Raw genomic sequence first — 17090 nt, 5'->3', positions numbered from 1 at the left:
TTTAAAACTTAATTAAAGCACTTTTTCTACATTTTCTACAGGATGATTTTAAAATAATTGAGTTTATATTTCTGTGAATAATTGGATATAATTCATCTGAAAAACAAAGTTCAGATCTTCTATTCTAATAAATATTTCCTGAGTTTGTTCCTGGACTTGGAGCCAGTTTTTAATGTTGTGTCTCTGTGTAACTGAGTTTGAGCCCTGATCTCAGGTCAGAACCGGACAGCATTCGGACCCCCAGTGTGTATAAATGCCCCTCATGTGAAGCGGGTCAGAGGGAATTCAACCCAGTTTAGAAAAGTGAATTTCAGCTCCAGGAATCTGTCTGACAGGAACAAATCTATAATCCCTGATTGATGCTTCAGCACTTTTAGAAGCTCTGGATGGAGCTGACAGAGTTGAAGAGCTGAAGTCAGCAGGGCTGTCATTTAGAAAGCTTGATACACACAAAATGGACCTGAAATGTGCGTACGCCACTTTCCATCAAAAGTTGGGATCTATAAAAATGAACTTGAGGGGAAAATGTGTGGTCCTCATGCTAACTCTGACCCAGGCGTACGCTCATTCTGGAGACAGGGAAATTGGAGACGCAGATGGTGAAGTGGTGAATTACAGCCAACCTGCATGAGGATTCCTCTCAGACGTTCATTTCACTCCATATCAGACTTTAATCATAGATCATCCTGATCAGAAGCATTCAAAACCACAGTATTATTCATTCTTGTCCTGGTGACTCTTAAATACATCTGGGACATTTCAAATAAATAAAATGTCCATAAGTCACCCTAAATATTAAATCAAAGTCTGCAAACATTTTCTCTGGTTTTCTACGTTCACATTCCTCTCTCCAATGATCACCAGGGTGACGTGTTCCACAGATTATTGTGACCAGGTGAGCAGCAATCACTTTAATTGCTGGAAACAGTCAAACACACTCGTGCGTAATGCTGCTCGCTGGATGCATTGGCACTGCTGGAAGACCGTGCAGATGGAGAATTAAGGAAACGCTTTCAGGGATCAAATATTTCCTGGCCAATAATGAGGACTGGCCAATATCCTGCTTCTGACTCCCAGCATGCATTGTGCTGTTCCCCACAGGGGAAAGTGGCTCCACCTCCCTCTGAGGAGCTGAAAGGCAGCTCTCCAACCCCCAGAGAGCAGAGAAGGAGGCTTTCTGCTCACACCCAGGCAGTCATCACCTTTTTAGGGGGGGGGGGGGGGGGGGGGGGGGGTTAATAATGGAGGGGAAACCTCTCTCCTCTGAATGTGGATCTGAACGCACAGCCACAGGGGAATTTCAACACGGAGCACAGCGTTGTTCACTTTTTAACAATTTATTTTAACAGCTTATTAACAACTTATTTTAATGTGGACAACATCTGAGCTTTTACCTCTGATTTCCACATTTAATAAACGCCTCTCTGGGAAATTTTCCCAACGTTTCTTTGCTTTTTCTCCATGGCTGCCACGTCACCATGATGAAAAAATGATCAGCTGACACATTTTCTACACATTAACATTCATGAGGTGCTTTGCATCGACCGTTTCTGGTTGAATCTGGGCGTGTAGAGGGCAGAACCTGAGCCAGAACCTGGTACCAAATGTACAGGTACAGCTGTGATCTATAAAGGAAAATGGCTGCTGGTGTGTGAGTGCATGGTTTTATAAATCTGAATATTTTTTGCCATAAACCATTTTCTTTTTCTTGGCGTACACTTTTGGTACAGATTCCACACAAAGTTTTATAAATGAGACCCCAGGACTTTAAAAACTGCTAAACAAGTTTTAACTGTTGAAAGTTCTGATATTGTTGATTGTTGAAGAGCTGAAGTCAGCAGGTCTTTATTGAAGCAGCAGCTTGTTGTCATTAATATTAATGAGAGTTCTTTAACTGGTTCTGTTGGACTGTTAGAACCTGCATCCTGGTGGCTTCAGCTCACATCTTTTATTCTTTACTCAGATTGAGGTACTGCAGTTTGTCAAAGATCAGCTGTGATTCTCTGTGTTTGGCGCTGAAGTCCAACCCGTCCCATCTGACAGAACTGGACCTGGAACTCAACAACCTGAAGGAGTCAGATGTTCAGCAGCTGCAAGATCTTGTAAAGAGTCCAGACTACAAACTGAAATCTCTGTAAGTAGATGGTTGGAGTGAGTCCAGCTGCTGTCAGCAGAACTGTTCTGAACCCAGTTGGTACCAAAGCAAAGATCCAGTGTTTCCAGTAAAGCTGCAGCTTCTCAGTGGGAGGAGAATGGTGACAGGCTTCCTGATTGGACACAAAGACAACAACCAGCCAATCAGAGGAGCCAGCAGCTTGTTGTGTTCCTGTGTTTGTGTCCATGTGAAGATGACTGTTGTTGTTGTGTTCATGTCTCCAGGAAATGCAGCTGGATTCCAGCTGACAGCCTTCCACCATGTCTAGAGACAGTGGTCCTCATTCATCAAGCTGTGGAGCATCAGATCTGATCTCAGACTCTTTGTTCTCTCATTTCAACAGGAAACAGCTGATCAGTTTCATCTTAGTCACAGCTCTGAGATCAGTCTGACTGCAGCCTGCAAATCACTGATTTCACAGCCCATCATTACATTTAGTCACCATGTGGCAGTGTTGTAGTCAAGTCACTATGCCTCGAGTCCGAGTCCAGGTTCGAGTCACCAGTGTTCAAGTCCGAGTCAAGTCCAAGTCATTTAAAAAAAAATCCGAGTCGACTCCACTACTCATCCGAGTCGAGTCCGAGTCGAGTCACTATTGACGTGTGATGTATGACATGAAGCAGTAACATTCCATTGCACTAATAACTCTTTCGCTGTAGTTACCCTTGGTTTTACTCAGTAAAACTGCCGCTTTTTCTAAGTCTAATGGGCCTTTCAGACAGGCTGCGACGACCGCACTGCTGCGCTGTGAAACCCATTCTTTTCAATGGCTTGCGCTGCGCCAGGGCGGTTTATCGCTGCGTCGAGCAAAGCGCAAGCACAGCCGGCCGGCCGGCGGGGTTCGCGCACCGCCGGCCGGCCGCCACCGCAGATGCTGTTACGCATTTTCCTCGCCCGTCCACCGGGCGATTCCCACAAACGCGTTCGGCAGCGTTCCCCCATGACTCACAACAAATCTGGTGCAGATCGGTCGATGCAGCGAGGAGATACAGCCGTTGGATAATGTTAATGCATTTGGCCACCGGACCGGACTAAATTGTTCGGCGGGCCGGAAAATTTATACCGATTCCTGGACGGTGACTACAAACAGAAAAAAAACGGCCGATGACGCCATGAACGCCGAGCAGGAGAAAAACAACGACTTACCTTTCTATCAACTTGGCCAGTTTCCCAGTCTTTCTAAGCCCTCGACACTCAAGCCATCGTTTGAGCTGAACGTTGGTATGTTGTTCCATAGTTCTACCAGTAAACCGGGCGCCTGGACATCCTCTTGTGAAAGTTTAACAGTGAAAAACTCGGTCATATCCTTGTATCTGTTGCATGTGTAATGGCTGGCTGCTACGTGCGCTCTGACACTGTTTGCCCAACCTTAGCGGCAAGGGGCGTTGCTCATGAGATGGTGACGTCACGTGCGCGGTACGACATTTAGATATTAAAATCATACACCAAATAATATTCTAATGACATATTAAAATTATAGCCTAATGATATAAAAAAAGTCGAGTCTTTTTCTCAATTTCCGAGTCAGAATGATCTGAATGTAGAAGTCCGAGTCCAAGTTTGAGTCATCAGTGCTCAAGTCCAAGTCAAGTCACGAGTCTCTAAATTTAGCTAATGACTCGGACTCGAGTTCGAGTCTCGGACTCGAGTACTACAACACTGCCATGTGGTCTTTCTACAGAGCAGAAGCTCTGCTGAAGTCCACTCAGCACATCTGGACATGTGTCCTTCTCTCAGTAGTTTCATCCAGATGTGTTCAGGGACAGCCTCCATGTTTCTTAGTCAGCTGATGTTTCACAAACAGATGAGATGTTCATGTTCAGCTTCCAGAGGCTGGAAACACTCACTGATCTCCTCTGTTGCTCCTTCTTCTCTCTGCAGGAAGTGGTGGTGATGATCTTAGTGGAGGAGAGAAGCTGAGCTGTCCTGATGATCCAGAGGTTGAAGCTGCAGCAGTTTGAGTTTAAAGAGACTCTGACTGGATCCTGATGATGAACTCTGAGTTTAGAGATGTTGATCCTGTTTATCTGATCATGTCTGTCATTTAGTGTCTGATATTGTTTGTCTCTGTGGACCAATGAGGATGAAATGAAAACTAAGCTGCATTTAGTGGCCCCATGTAGTTTTGATCTGAATCTGATGAAACTGCAAAGTTGCTCTTTTTTCTCTCTGGTTCATTTTCAGCCTGTAACCAAGAAATCTGAAATAAAGCTCAACTCTAAAGTTTTCAGGCTGCATGTTTGCTTCATTGTGATGCAGTTTCTGGAGGTTTTTCAGGATATTTTAGATGTTTTCTGCAAATGTTTGGGCAGCTTTGGTCATTTTATCTGTTGCTGCAAACAGCTCAGTGAGTAAATGATGGTTTCTTCAATCAGAGGATGAAGCTTTTCTTCATGATTTTAAATCAAATCTGTTTTTTATTTCCTTCTTTCTGAAGGTAAAATCTAAAAGTGAGTAAAGATAAAGTTTGATCTGCTACAGCTTCTCCTTTGGTGAGCATGGAAACACTTTCTGCAGCAGCTCAGAGACTTTCAGATCTTGTTTGGAGGATTTTCTCTGTTCTTCCTGCAGAACGGTTCTGGTTCTGTTGGATCTGTGGCTCATCATGCAGCTCTGCTCTGCTGAGGTCAGAACATAGATTTTAATCCTGTTTAGGGACTGTGGGGGTAAAACCTTCACCTGCAGCTCCTCATGAAGTCCACTGTGGACGTTGAAGAAGGAAAAGAGATTTTCTCTTTTCATCATAAATTCAAACATGAATCATTTCCTTTTTTTCTCCTTTCCTGTCCGGACATTTCAGACGGACCAGAACCAGAAGCTGCTCTACAGAACCTGGATCCTTAGATCGTCTCCCTGTTACATAAATAACTTTATAATCTGAGAAAGACGACATCTAGCATTCAAGCAGACAGGCAGAAAGACAGAAAATCATTTTAGATGTGTTGAATTTTAAAGATAAAGTTGGGGTTAAAATGAGGAGTTATTAAAATGATTCATGCATCAAACAGGGATTACTAGATTTAGTCAAAACTGAGTTTAAAAGCAGAAGTTTAACAAGTTATCTGGATGCTTTGGTTCAGTTTCTAGCTTTAAAACATCCATTAGAATCAAACATCAGCAGGTCGTGTCTCACTTGATTCCCAATAAATGTTCAACGTCGTCTATGAAATGCAGATGAATGTTTTTGTCCTGACATCTTTTCAGCAGCTCACTGATGACAGATTGTGGATCTGCAAGCCTGTTTCCAGAAGAACAAACTGATCAATGTGTAGGAAGGAGGCTGTTTTATGTGCATGTTGTGCTTCCAGCTTTGCTTTGTCGCATGCTTGGTGGATATTTGTGTGCATGCTTTTTGAAGGAGACACCGGTTCCTACTCCCTCCCTCTGGCCAGCGACTGATTCCACAGGTGTATCCCATCATGAGTGATGGGAGACAGGAAGAAAAGGGGCGGCCACAGCCAGTGACGGGAGGAGGAGAGAGAGACAGAGCGCCCGGCCGGCCGGCCGGCAGCCCAGATGTGATGGGGAGGAAGCAGCGGAGGCATCATCAGAGAATCGCCGTTTACCGGCACCGCGACGAGAACGAGCAGTGATGGGGACGCGGCAGATCCAGACTGGGTGGAGGCAGAAGTAAAGCCCGGGACCGGGAGCAGCGAGGCCGTAGTGGGGCCATGGTGAGGAGGCGCACCTGAGCCGGGACCTGTCGCTGACGTTGCTGCGCACGTTGGCTGGATGGAGGCGGAGCCATCCGAGCCAGGGACGAGGGCAGGATGGAGAAGAGGCTCGGGGGAGACGCTGGCCCCACCGGCTCTACCGCTGGATGGATAGCTGGGGGGTGGACTGCAGAAGGACGCCGAGCGGGAGCGGCTGGTCCTCGGTACCCTCTGACTGCTGACACCGCTGGAGCTTTTAGTTTTGCTGCTGCACTTTGGAACCATTTTAACGGGCCGTTGCACTTTTAGCAAAGCTTTTAGCTATCATCCACTGTACACTTTGTAGGCTTTATTTTTATCCTAGTAAAGTTGTTAAACTTTTAATCTTGTTGGTTTTAAATGCACTGCTCACCCCTGCGATGTCAAAGCTGTTTTATTCCTAGTGTGACTAGGTGGCGCTGTTGGACTCATTAGTTTTCTGTTGCTCAGAATAACATGGACACTACTCGGCCATCACCAATACATGAGAAAATAGAGGAAAAAACAGAGAATTCAGCATTTCTGGAAAGCATTTGAGGCTTTTCCATTTTTAACCACAGGTAATGACTTCTGCACAGATTAATGAACGCACCTTTCTCCACCAGTCATGTTCAACAACATTAATGGTATTTCATGGCGGCAGCAGCTCCACATACACCAGTTACGTCACGTTTGCTTTGCTGCTTTTGGATCCAAGTAAATTTGCAGCTTTGAAGTTGCTACAGTCCTGATCGATGGAGAAAACAGAGGTCGTCAGTCAAGCTATTAGAACTGGAACAAAATCCAGATTATCTCAAAGAAACTCAGGATCCCAACACTTAACATCTGCAGATGCAGAAATCAGTTTGTTCTCTATCAGAAACATCATTTAGAGGCAATGAGGACTGATGACACAGGAATGACAGGAGAAATATGACAATATTTTCTCCCTTCAGTTGGTTTGGAGCCATCAGGATGTGACAGGAGATCTTCTTCTCCATCTTCATCATCCTCACAAACATGCTGCTACCATCAAGGCCTCTGTCACACTTCTTCCAGAGCTCCTTTTTCTCACAAGGCCAAAGTTGGCATCCATTGTCACCATCATGGTGCCATCAGTCTGAAACAGAAACAGCAACAGCAACAATCACTGATGAATTTCTGATTTGTCAGCACATTTTCTAATGAGATAATAAAGAACTTGGATGACATCTAAGAGAATATTCAACATGAGCCTTGCATGAGGCTTTAATAGAAATCCTTTCTAAGAAATCTGCTCTGCAGTTTCTATCATGATGTCCAACCTTTGGACCTGCTGGGCCTGCTGTCCCATCATCACATTGGTCCCAAAGAGCCGCTAAGGTTCTTGGTCAGGAGTAGTAGTGACCAAACTGGGAAATGGATTCTCCACCAGGGCTCTGTAGAGCACGTTAACCTCTGGTAGAAACAGCAGGAGGATTTAAAAAGCTTGATTTAGTGTTGGGCCAATGCGCAGGTTTTTAAGGTCTTTAATGTTTATTAAATAACCCTCCATCTGTTATTGTCTGATGTGAAAATACTTTAAAATGTCCATCATTGTAACATGACTTCAGTTTCCCCAAGTTAGTCCACATAGCTGAATATTTTTAATATTAATCATGTGATTTGCCCTACATGTGACATTTAAATTTTTTTTAACTGATCTAAAACCCTTAAATATGTATGAATATTTAGAATTTTAAAGAAATTAAACATAGTTATTTCCAAGTATATTTAACAAAAGTTGAATATTGTGAAAAAGTTCTATTTTATCTGTCACTCATTCCAGAAAGTGAATCTCATAGATTTGTTCCACAGAGTGAAATATTTCAAACCTTTATTTCTTGTTTTTAAAATTCTTGTTTACAAAGAATGAACACCCAAAATTCAGTTTCATAAAATTAGAATACTGTAAAAGCGTTAAATAATGAAATCTCCTGGTGTCCCACCCTAATCAGCTAATTAACTCCAAACACCTGCAGCGGTTTCCTGAGCCTCTAAATGGTCTCAGTCTGGGTCAGTAGGCGACACCATCATGGGGAAGACTGCTGACTGGACAGAGGTCCAGAAGACGCTCACTGACACCCCCCACAAGGAGGTCAAGACACAAAAGGTCATTGCTAAAGAAGCTGCTGCTTCACACAGTTCTGGATCCAAGGATTCCTAGAAAGTTGAGTGGAAGGAAGAAGTGTGGTAGGAAAAGGTGCAGCAGCAGCAGGGAGAAGTGCAGCCTTGAGAGGATTGAAGCAGAATCCATCCAAGAATCTGGGAGCTTCATAAGGAGTGGACTGAGGCTGGAGTCGGTGCATCAGGAGCCGCCACACACAGACGGATCCTCCACATGGGCTACAAACGTCTGAGCTGGACTGAGGAGAGAAACAGCTGGACTGTTGCTCAGTGTCTGAAGTCCTCTGTTCTGATGGAAGGAACGTTTGCACTTAACTGGAATAAATCTATATAATATATGAGTTTCACTTTCTAAAATGAGTGTTAATACTTTTTCATGGTATTCTAATTATTTCAGATGTACATGAAAATACTACAGTCCTCATTATTTAATAAACTACTGATATTACTCATCTAATCAAGTGGATATGTCAACATTGACAGCAGTTCACAGACATATTTTTAATACCAGACACAGAATTAATAATTTCTGACATTGTTGAGATATTTGGTTGTAAATGACTTTTTTCCATCACCTCCATGAGAGTCAAATTGTTCTTCCACCTTAACGTGTTGCTAAATCCCTCAACAGAGACCTGGCGCTCTGCAGAGAAATGATGAAACAGCTGGAGAAGAGCGACTGAAAAGGCTGAGGCTTCTCCGCTGTGGCGGGCCAAAGCCCAGACTTTAACTAGGACCAAGCCTCGGCTTCACATGTCCAAAAGGAAACTCTACAGCTGCACAGCTGGCCTAAAAAAGTCACTGCAGATTTTCACAATCCTCCTAATATCAGTGGCGCCGGATTGATTTTTAAGGTGTGTGTGGAGGGCAGTAGGATGTTTCATCACCTTGCACTCTATCAGTAGGCAGCTTTACTGTAAAGGCACACGTGCTGTTAGGATTCTGCTGTGTTTGGTTCCTTGTGTGAGTGAGAGTTCCTGTTTCAGAGAAGATCTCTGCTGGAGAGTCCCGTCAGCTCTGGATCCTGCACACCTGGAGCAAATCTCCTGATCAGGCTGACTGGGGCTTAAAAGGAGCTGCAGGATCATCACTCTTCGCCGGATGATTACCTCTGATGGTGTTCCCAGACACTTCTCCAGTCTTAGTGGCTTTTCTGGGGGAATTTCTGCATTTCTGATCTTGGTCTCAGGATTGTTCCTTCCTGTGTTTCAGACTCTTTGTGATGATCGCTGCTTACCTTCAGGTTGCTCTCAAAGAAGACTTGTGTGCTGCCGTTGCAGCTTTGTGGTGTCCTCAGTCTCCTTTACCTGTCTGCCCGCTCTCCAGCCTGTTGCTCACCCCCAAGAAAGCAACCTTAGCGGAAGTGACTGTGGTTCTCTGGGACCCTGGAGCATTCCCTCTCCACCAACACTGAATCCTAACTCCCTCCCCGCTCTTACCAACTACAGCAGAGTCAGTCCTCTCCTCCTGTCATTTTCTGCCCCCTTACGGACTCTTAACTCATCTCTCTCCTCTGTAGACCAACCCGAAGCGCATTCTGGAAATGCTGAGCTCACCTTGGTGGATTTGATTCCTTTACTGAATCTTTGGAAATAAACCTTCTTCACTTTAACTGCTCTCTGTGTCATTCTGCATGTGGGTCAGGAAATTGCCTCAAAACATGAAACCTGCTCATTGTTTTCATACAGTAATGTTCACCTGGAGCCTTTTAATCATCACAATAAGTCCAAAGGTAACTTAGAAAAATCTTGTTAAAATGGAAATGATGTAACAAAGTGCAGAGCTCAGGAATATGAAGGAGCTCCTTTTTCCACAGAAACGAGTGGAAAGGTATTTCTCTGTGTTCATCAGCGGTAAAGTGTGTTATTAGTGAAATAAATGGCTTCTCTCTGAACGTCGCTGTTCACCTGTCATTGTTATCCAGGTGATTTATTGAGAATGCTGATCATCAATAAAAGCAACTGATATCTAAATCCTGAGCAGGACAACAGGAAATAATCTTCACTGGTGCAAGGACACAGTTTGGCGCTGCGCTGCAGAAACCAACTTGGCCGGTCTTCTAACACTGGAGATGGTGAGGAAAGAAAACCATTCAGTGGGTCTGCAGCTGGACGGCTGCTACCCTACATGATTTTACTGATTTAAAGAGTCTGAGCAGAATTATTTTACTTTGTATTAATTTTTTTCCCTTTATTATGACCAAAAACTGTGAAGAAACTAAATAGTCTTTTGTGGCTAAACCTACACATGTCCGTAACATTTAATTACTGAATTTACTTTTTTGCTGACTGAGGCTTTTTCCATGAGCTTACTGTGACTGTGCAGTGAAGATAACTGAAAATAAAAACTGACTTTTAAGCTGTTAAATGTGGTTGAAAGGTTTTCCAGAGAGCAGAAATGAAGCGAATGTTGTGGCTTCAGCTGCTCCTCTGGATGTCACAGACACAGCGCCCCAACCTGGGAATGGCAGTCCTCCTTCTCACCAGCATCACGCAGACTTGATCACGCAGATCAGGGTTAGGAGTTAAGCTGTGGGTTAGGATTTAACCCGTGTGTGAAGGCTTAGCACTTTTCTTCCTTTTGCAATGTGTTAGAAACAGTTACTTAGGAAAAGTAACCTCATTACTGATTATTCCTTTGAAAAGTAACTAAGTTACAAGACTGATTACTTAAATATAAAAGTAACTGAGTTAGATTACAAGTTACTTTATAATTTACTGTAACCCACATGGTTACCAGACCCATGTATGTAATTTAAAAGAAAAAGAGAAAAAAACTGTAGTTATTACCTCTTACCACATGGTGGCGCTTTGTATCAGGTCACCGCCAGTGAGCATAAACACTCACACTGATAGACCGAGCCGAGAGCAACACACCAGTTGAGCTAATTAGACTGAGTAAGAACATAAAGTCAAACTCATAAATTTACAATACATTTTCGTGTAGAGTGTTCATAAATCTTTCGTTATTAGGAGAGAGAATCTTATGAGCCTTGAGAGGAAGAGAGGAGCTGCTTCGACCACATATAAGCCCTCTGAACTCCGCTAAGAGTTGGGCTACGTGCTAGCATGTTAAGATGCTGGGCTTCGCTTATTAGCTTGTAGGAGTGAGGATGTTATTTGCTGAGGCAGTTTCATAAAACCAGTCGGAGTTATTATCCAATGTTTGACCCACCGTGGTACTGTGTATCATTGTGCTTTATGAAAAATAACTGAAAAGATGGCTAATTACAACGCTAACGCTAATCGCGGGTAGCTTGCTATGCTAGCACAGGTAGCCTACAATGCTACTGTGTCATTAGACACAGAGAGAGATAAAATTTGATGGTAAGATGCAAGAACATTGTTCTTATGTACTGTTTTTGTGTACATAATGTGATTTATTTCATTGTGGTTATTCAAATACTCATGATGATTAAAAAGAGTGAATGGATAAAATCAGACCTCTCAACTTTTATCAAAAGTTAGGAGTGAGATTATGCTAATTTGGGGGCGGGGCTTGTTTGGGGGCGGGGCTAACCGGACCCTGGAAGAGCCGGTGGAGTCAACTCCATCTCATTTTTATCTCACCAGACAATGAAGTAGACATGCATTACTTGTGTTAAAAAGAGAAAGAGACATATTAATACTTTATTGTTCAGTTAATGGATTAAAACATAAATAATACACAATTGTTCAAATAATACTGAATAAAATTAAGTAGATTTTAATTATTGACCGAGTTATTATACTGTTACACATTCATCTATGGGTTGTTTATCATTGTAAATCTATAACCTGATTGGTGAATCAGGCTGGGTTTCATCAAGCCTTTATGATCCCCTCAGCAGCAACACTGAAGCACACAGAGGTTCCCGCTGCGTCTTTACGCACGATCCAGCTGCTGATGTCTCCCTCCTTTCAGCTCAATGCACTTCTAGACTGTTACAGTTTATAACATTCTCATCACCTTTCACAGCGACAGGTTTCTCAGTCAGTCGCCGCGCTGATCAGACAAATCTCTATTGCTCTGGTCAGTGCGCTCTGGGCGCACTGACTGACGCCCAGAAAGCACCTGCTCCGAGGGAAAGGAGGGGGGGGGGGGGGGGGGGAGCAAGCGCGGAGGCACAGAAATACGGTGCATATAGTTAAAAAATGCAGAATTAATAAAAACGAAACTTATAAACAGACCAAGAGGCGTTTTAAACTGCATCTGGTTAGCAGAACTGTTTTATGATCCAGCGTGCAGCCATGACTGGTTCTGAATGAACCGGTCATCTTGCAGCAGCTCTCCCTCCGCCCCCTCCCCTCCTGTGTACGTAGTACAGGACCTTACCGGCTTACTTTCATCACTGTTAAGACTAAAATTATTCATAACTCTGATCACTCTTCCTGCTGCTCTGTTAACACGAACTGCAGCAGGAATTACTGATGGCCACAAGTTGTGAAAGAAGCCGAAACATCTCAACAGAAGGCGGAGTTTTGTCGTCCGCAGCCCAGAGGGGCTTTGTGATTTTTATGCGTGAGAAATTCCATGTTTGCGTGTGAAATGTCTTGTGTTGCGTGTGAGCGTGTGAAGTTAGTGAAATGCGTGTGTCACACGGTCAATGCGTGAGAGTTGAGAGCTATGATAAAATGTATCCATGGTTAAAAATGTTAAAAGACAAAGTGTTCTAGTTAAAAAAGATACATATTGATTTGAAAGCTGGTTATTGATACAAATGCTGCTTTAAAAGACTGTAAAGTCCATTTGTGTTAAGGATATAAGTTCTTAATGTATAATTGTGTTGAAGTAACACTAAAGTTTTGTACGCTATCATTTACAATGATTTGGTTAAGAAAATGCAGAGAATCAGAGTAAGAGTAGTGATGAATATAGTACTAATAGAAATTAGTTTCTGCACCATGTGTGTAGATTGGTTTTATATTTCTGCTGGATCAGGAATTGATCTACAGGAAGAATTCTGAGCCTTCCATGTTTCAGTGGCGACAGGAAAGGAGAACGGGATCAACTTCACAAGAACTGCAGACATCTTCCTACTTCTCTGATACAGATAAGCGCGCTCAATACGAACTAAAACCTACCCGGGTAGTAGAAGAGTAAATGAACAGACAACACATACACCACACAGAACAAAGCTTTTCTTCTGGCATCAAAGAAAAGGACACTTTTATTTTAACTTTTCTATTATATTTTTGTTTATCAAAGAGCTCTATTTTGTTGGTATTGTTTTAATTCTTTGTATTAAAAGAAATAATACTTGTTGAATGCAATAAATGATCATTGTTCAACTTCCACTCAGAGTCCAACTTTCTGAACCTAGAGAATGTGGTTTCTTCCTAACTTTGGGGTTAAAAGTGCTACATTACCTTTACAGCTGCCGGCAACGCCCCCCCCCACCTCACCATAAAGACCATAACCAGTTTAGCCATTACTCACTTTATTTGAAGCAAATTTTCATCAATAAAATTAACACCTTCTGAAATTTTAAGTTCAAATTAAGAACTTTAACTGAAAACAGTATGTTTTTCAAAAATATATATGAACAAAGACTGTCCCTTTTGACTTTGCCAAAATACTTTTTGAAGATGAATAAAAAGTATTTTTTAGCTTACTTAACATACATACTTTTTGAAAAAATAAAACAAAGACAGTCCTTGACTTCACAAAAAATAATTTTTCTTTAAATAAAATAACAGTCCCTTGATCCTGATATATTGAACAGCTTACATTGTAAATGCAAAATTTGCCATTTATAATCAACATTGTTTACACTGTTTTTTAATCTAGCTATTATTAAACCTTTCCAAGAGAACAGCAAACATTTTATAAACACTGAACCTGTTATTTACAGCATTAGAGCAGCAAAGTGTGGTTCTACAAAAGAGCAACAGCTTATAACACCAAATGTAACCTCTATTGTCTGCATTTGTTTCTTTGTTTTATTTTTATTCTGTAATGGCTAGAAGTGAAACAGTGGAGTGGTGCCATTGAACCAGTGGTTGTAGCTCATTAACAGAAGTTTTTCTAACGTCTTATCAGAAAGTCTATTTCTCCTAGGCGTGAGCAGCAAACCTCCAAGACTGAAAAGCCGCTCCACAGGAGCACTTGATGGGGTTGGAGTGTTATACTTCAAGAAAATATTCTTTCTGTTTGAAAACTGATGCAGAATGTGAAGGTCATATGCTGAGCTCAGGTAGTCCATGACTTCCTTTTCTGCAGAGTAGGTGTCATCCTCTGGCTCCACCTCAAAGGAGAAAAAGTCCATCTCACCTTGGCTGGCAGATGTGGAGGCCACACCTGGAGGACTGTGCAGCAGGAGCAGTTGTTAGAAGTTCTTTTACTAGATCCTTCCTACCTGCAGCTCTAAGCCATCCAAGTTTAAATTTTGGACAACTGGCAGCTGTGAGAAGATCATCTTTGTCATCCAACAGCAGCAAAACCAATATGGATAGCCTGAAAAATATAATAGATTCTGTATGTTTATGGCTATAAGGCCAAAAAGTAATTTCAATGTATTACTTGTACTGTGGGATCAGCATCATGAATCAAATTCTGTTTTAGGTTACTTATTAAAATTTGTCTTCCTTTTATCTTCTTATCCCAGAATTGCAATGACACTGAATATTCTGTTCCATATTCATTAGCAGTGTAAGATGGAACATGCCTTCACTGTGGCATCTGGAAGGCCTGCAGTCGTCCTGGAGAGGACATCTTTACCTGCCAGGGTCCTCTGCATCAGGACTTCAAGTGTGGCCAGTAAAGTCCCACATGGGCAGTCACCTTGCAGAATGTCTAGGGCTGCAGTCATAGGCTTCATGACAGAGCAGTATTCATGGAGGAACTGCTACTCTTTGTCTTTGAAACACTTAACTCCCAGCTTGGTGCACAGCATGTTCAGCTCACTCATGGGCATTTCTATGATTCTATTCACAGCATCAGAAAATGAATTCCACCTTGTGGATGTTGGTAGCAGCAGCTTTCTTTCACTGACTTCCTCCACTGCTTCTGATGCAAGGCTAGATCTCCTTGATTTGGTCCAGAGAGCTGTGCATGTTGCTGCTCCTGAACACAGCCTTGCTCTCTGCATTGCTTGTTAAATATTTCTCCACATCATTGGTGGAAATGATGTTTATGGTGTGTGAAGCACATCTGCGGTGGGGTGGGAGACACAGCTGGCCGTCACTTTGGTTCTCAGCTGAGAGGATTTCTGACACATCCCAGAAAATGACAGCATCGTCTGTGGAAGTGGACTCTTCCTCCCCCGTCTCCTCCTCATCATCATCAGACTCTTCAGCTGGCCGATAAACTTGAAACGTTTTAACAAAGTTGGATCCGTTATCGGTCACTGTTGCAGCTACTTTGTTGAGTAATCCATAAGAAGAGTGGATGTTTTCCATTTCTGCAGCGATCACATCATACGTGTGCCTACCGTGAATTCTCCGACATGCTGATGCAGCCTTGTTGCGCTCCGATGTGGATTTACTGATCCAGTGGAGCGTTAGGCCCAGATAGCTTCTGTTGTTAGCAGACCAGATATCAGCAGCAGTGGAAACAAAGTGGACATCTTTCAGCGCAGCTTTTAGACTTCTCTCCATCTCTGCATTCTCCTTCTCCAGGTCAGATGAAAAGGATGTTGTGTGGGGCAGCTCGGCACTGATAGTGGTAGGAATCTGGTTTATGACGGCACCAAACGAGGGCCAATCAACAGTGTTTAAGGGCAGCATTTCTTCAACAACATATCGCCCAACCAACTTCTTCAGCTCTCCACCACTTACTGCTTTGGCAGCGAAGTGCAGCTTTTGTTGTTTGGCTGGCAGGGGCCCTCCTGCAGTCACGGCTCTTTGCTTGGAACCACCTGCAGTCAAAGCCGCTTAGTTTGACTGCGCTGTGCTGTGAGGTCAAAGGTTACTTCAGGTTTGACGTCGTGTTTTTGAAGCTGGATAACACTTTGTCACCAGCACAGAGAGTACAACCAACCTTGATATTATCTTTAGATGACACAAACTCAAAGTAAGGACTATATTTCCAGCTGGAAAACGCACACCTTTCCTCTCCCTGCATTGTTATTGACGTGTGTGTCACCGGTTGCGTCTTTCCTCGTGTGGTGGAGGTGACGCAACGTCACTCTCAGAGAAGCAAACCATTTTCCCCCCAAAGTAAAATCACCAAAAAAGTAACGTAGAGTGGATTGGATAAGGAATTTTAATCTGATTACTAGTTTGGAAAAAGTAACGCGTTTGTTTGATCTTCATTAAAAAAGTAGGCGCAATAGAGTAACGCGCTACTAAGTAACGCGTTCCTGGCATCACTGCTTAGAAATCAGCTGTGTGGGCATATCTCTACGTTTGTTGGTGAGAGCGTGCGTCACGTGGTGCGCACTGGGCCATGGTGTGGATGGATGCGCTGTTTCTGTGCGCCACACGCATCATGTGGTAGGAGTAGTGTTGGTGTGGCTCAGGTGCGCTGATGGTTTGTGCGCCGCCTCCACATAGAATCCTGCAGACGCCCCAAATTCATGGAAGCTGCTTAACAACAAAGTTTACTTTGACGGAGAAAACAAGGAAATGGACACAAGCGTTTATTCATTTCAAGAACTGATTTCCTGTTAATCATCTGGCGGTTAACGAGCACCGAGTCTGTGACGTCACCGCAGCACGCAGGGTTTCTAGATGCGGAGCAACAGACGGCGGAGCCAGTTCACATCACTTCGCTAAAGTTAGAAAGATATTCACAGATTGGGCTTTTCCGGGTCAAGAACTCATCGGAGGATCATTTCTTCTACAAAGCGACACCTCTCTGCAACCACAGCAAGGCAGACAGTGAGCTACAATCGTAGTTTCCTCAAAACGAGTCTCCCACCGCGCTGGGAGAATTACATTGGACTCTATGCAGAGCTTGCTGCTCCGCAGATGCTTAGGGACCGTCTGCAAGTTGAAGCACCAGAAGAATAATGATGGAGAAATATTCAACAGACTGATACAGATGAATAAAGCTAGAAAGTCAGATCAAGGAGAAAGGCAATCGTTTAATACAAAACACGAGACACTAGCCTTAACCAGCATAGCAGTCATTTTAACACGTGGGGAAACAAAACATTAAAAGAGGCCAAAACATTCAATTTTAGCAAATTTATAAAT

At 43.1% G+C, this 17090-nt stretch overlaps 1 protein-coding gene across 1 annotated transcript in view; it reads left to right on the top strand.

Moving 5' to 3' along the window:
* Window positions 1–4172, top strand: part of LOC105923967 (NACHT, LRR and PYD domains-containing protein 12-like) — a 46335-nt gene extending 42163 nt beyond the window's left edge. The window contains exons 11-12 of the mRNA XM_036133609.1: window positions 1964–2134; window positions 4037–4172. Of these exons, the coding sequence (XP_035989502.1) occupies window positions 1964–2134; window positions 4037–4049 (184 nt within the window). The 3' untranslated portion in view covers window positions 4050–4172. The remainder of the gene's footprint in view (window positions 1–1963; window positions 2135–4036) is intronic.
* The last annotated feature ends 12918 nt before the right edge of the window (window positions 4173–17090 follow it).

This window comes from Fundulus heteroclitus, unplaced genomic scaffold (assembly GCF_011125445.2).
Source record: "Fundulus heteroclitus isolate FHET01 unplaced genomic scaffold, MU-UCD_Fhet_4.1 scaffold_65, whole genome shotgun sequence".
Classification (NCBI taxonomy): Eukaryota; Metazoa; Chordata; class Actinopteri; order Cyprinodontiformes; family Fundulidae; genus Fundulus; species Fundulus heteroclitus.
This window is presented reverse-complemented; position numbering and strand designations above follow the sequence as displayed.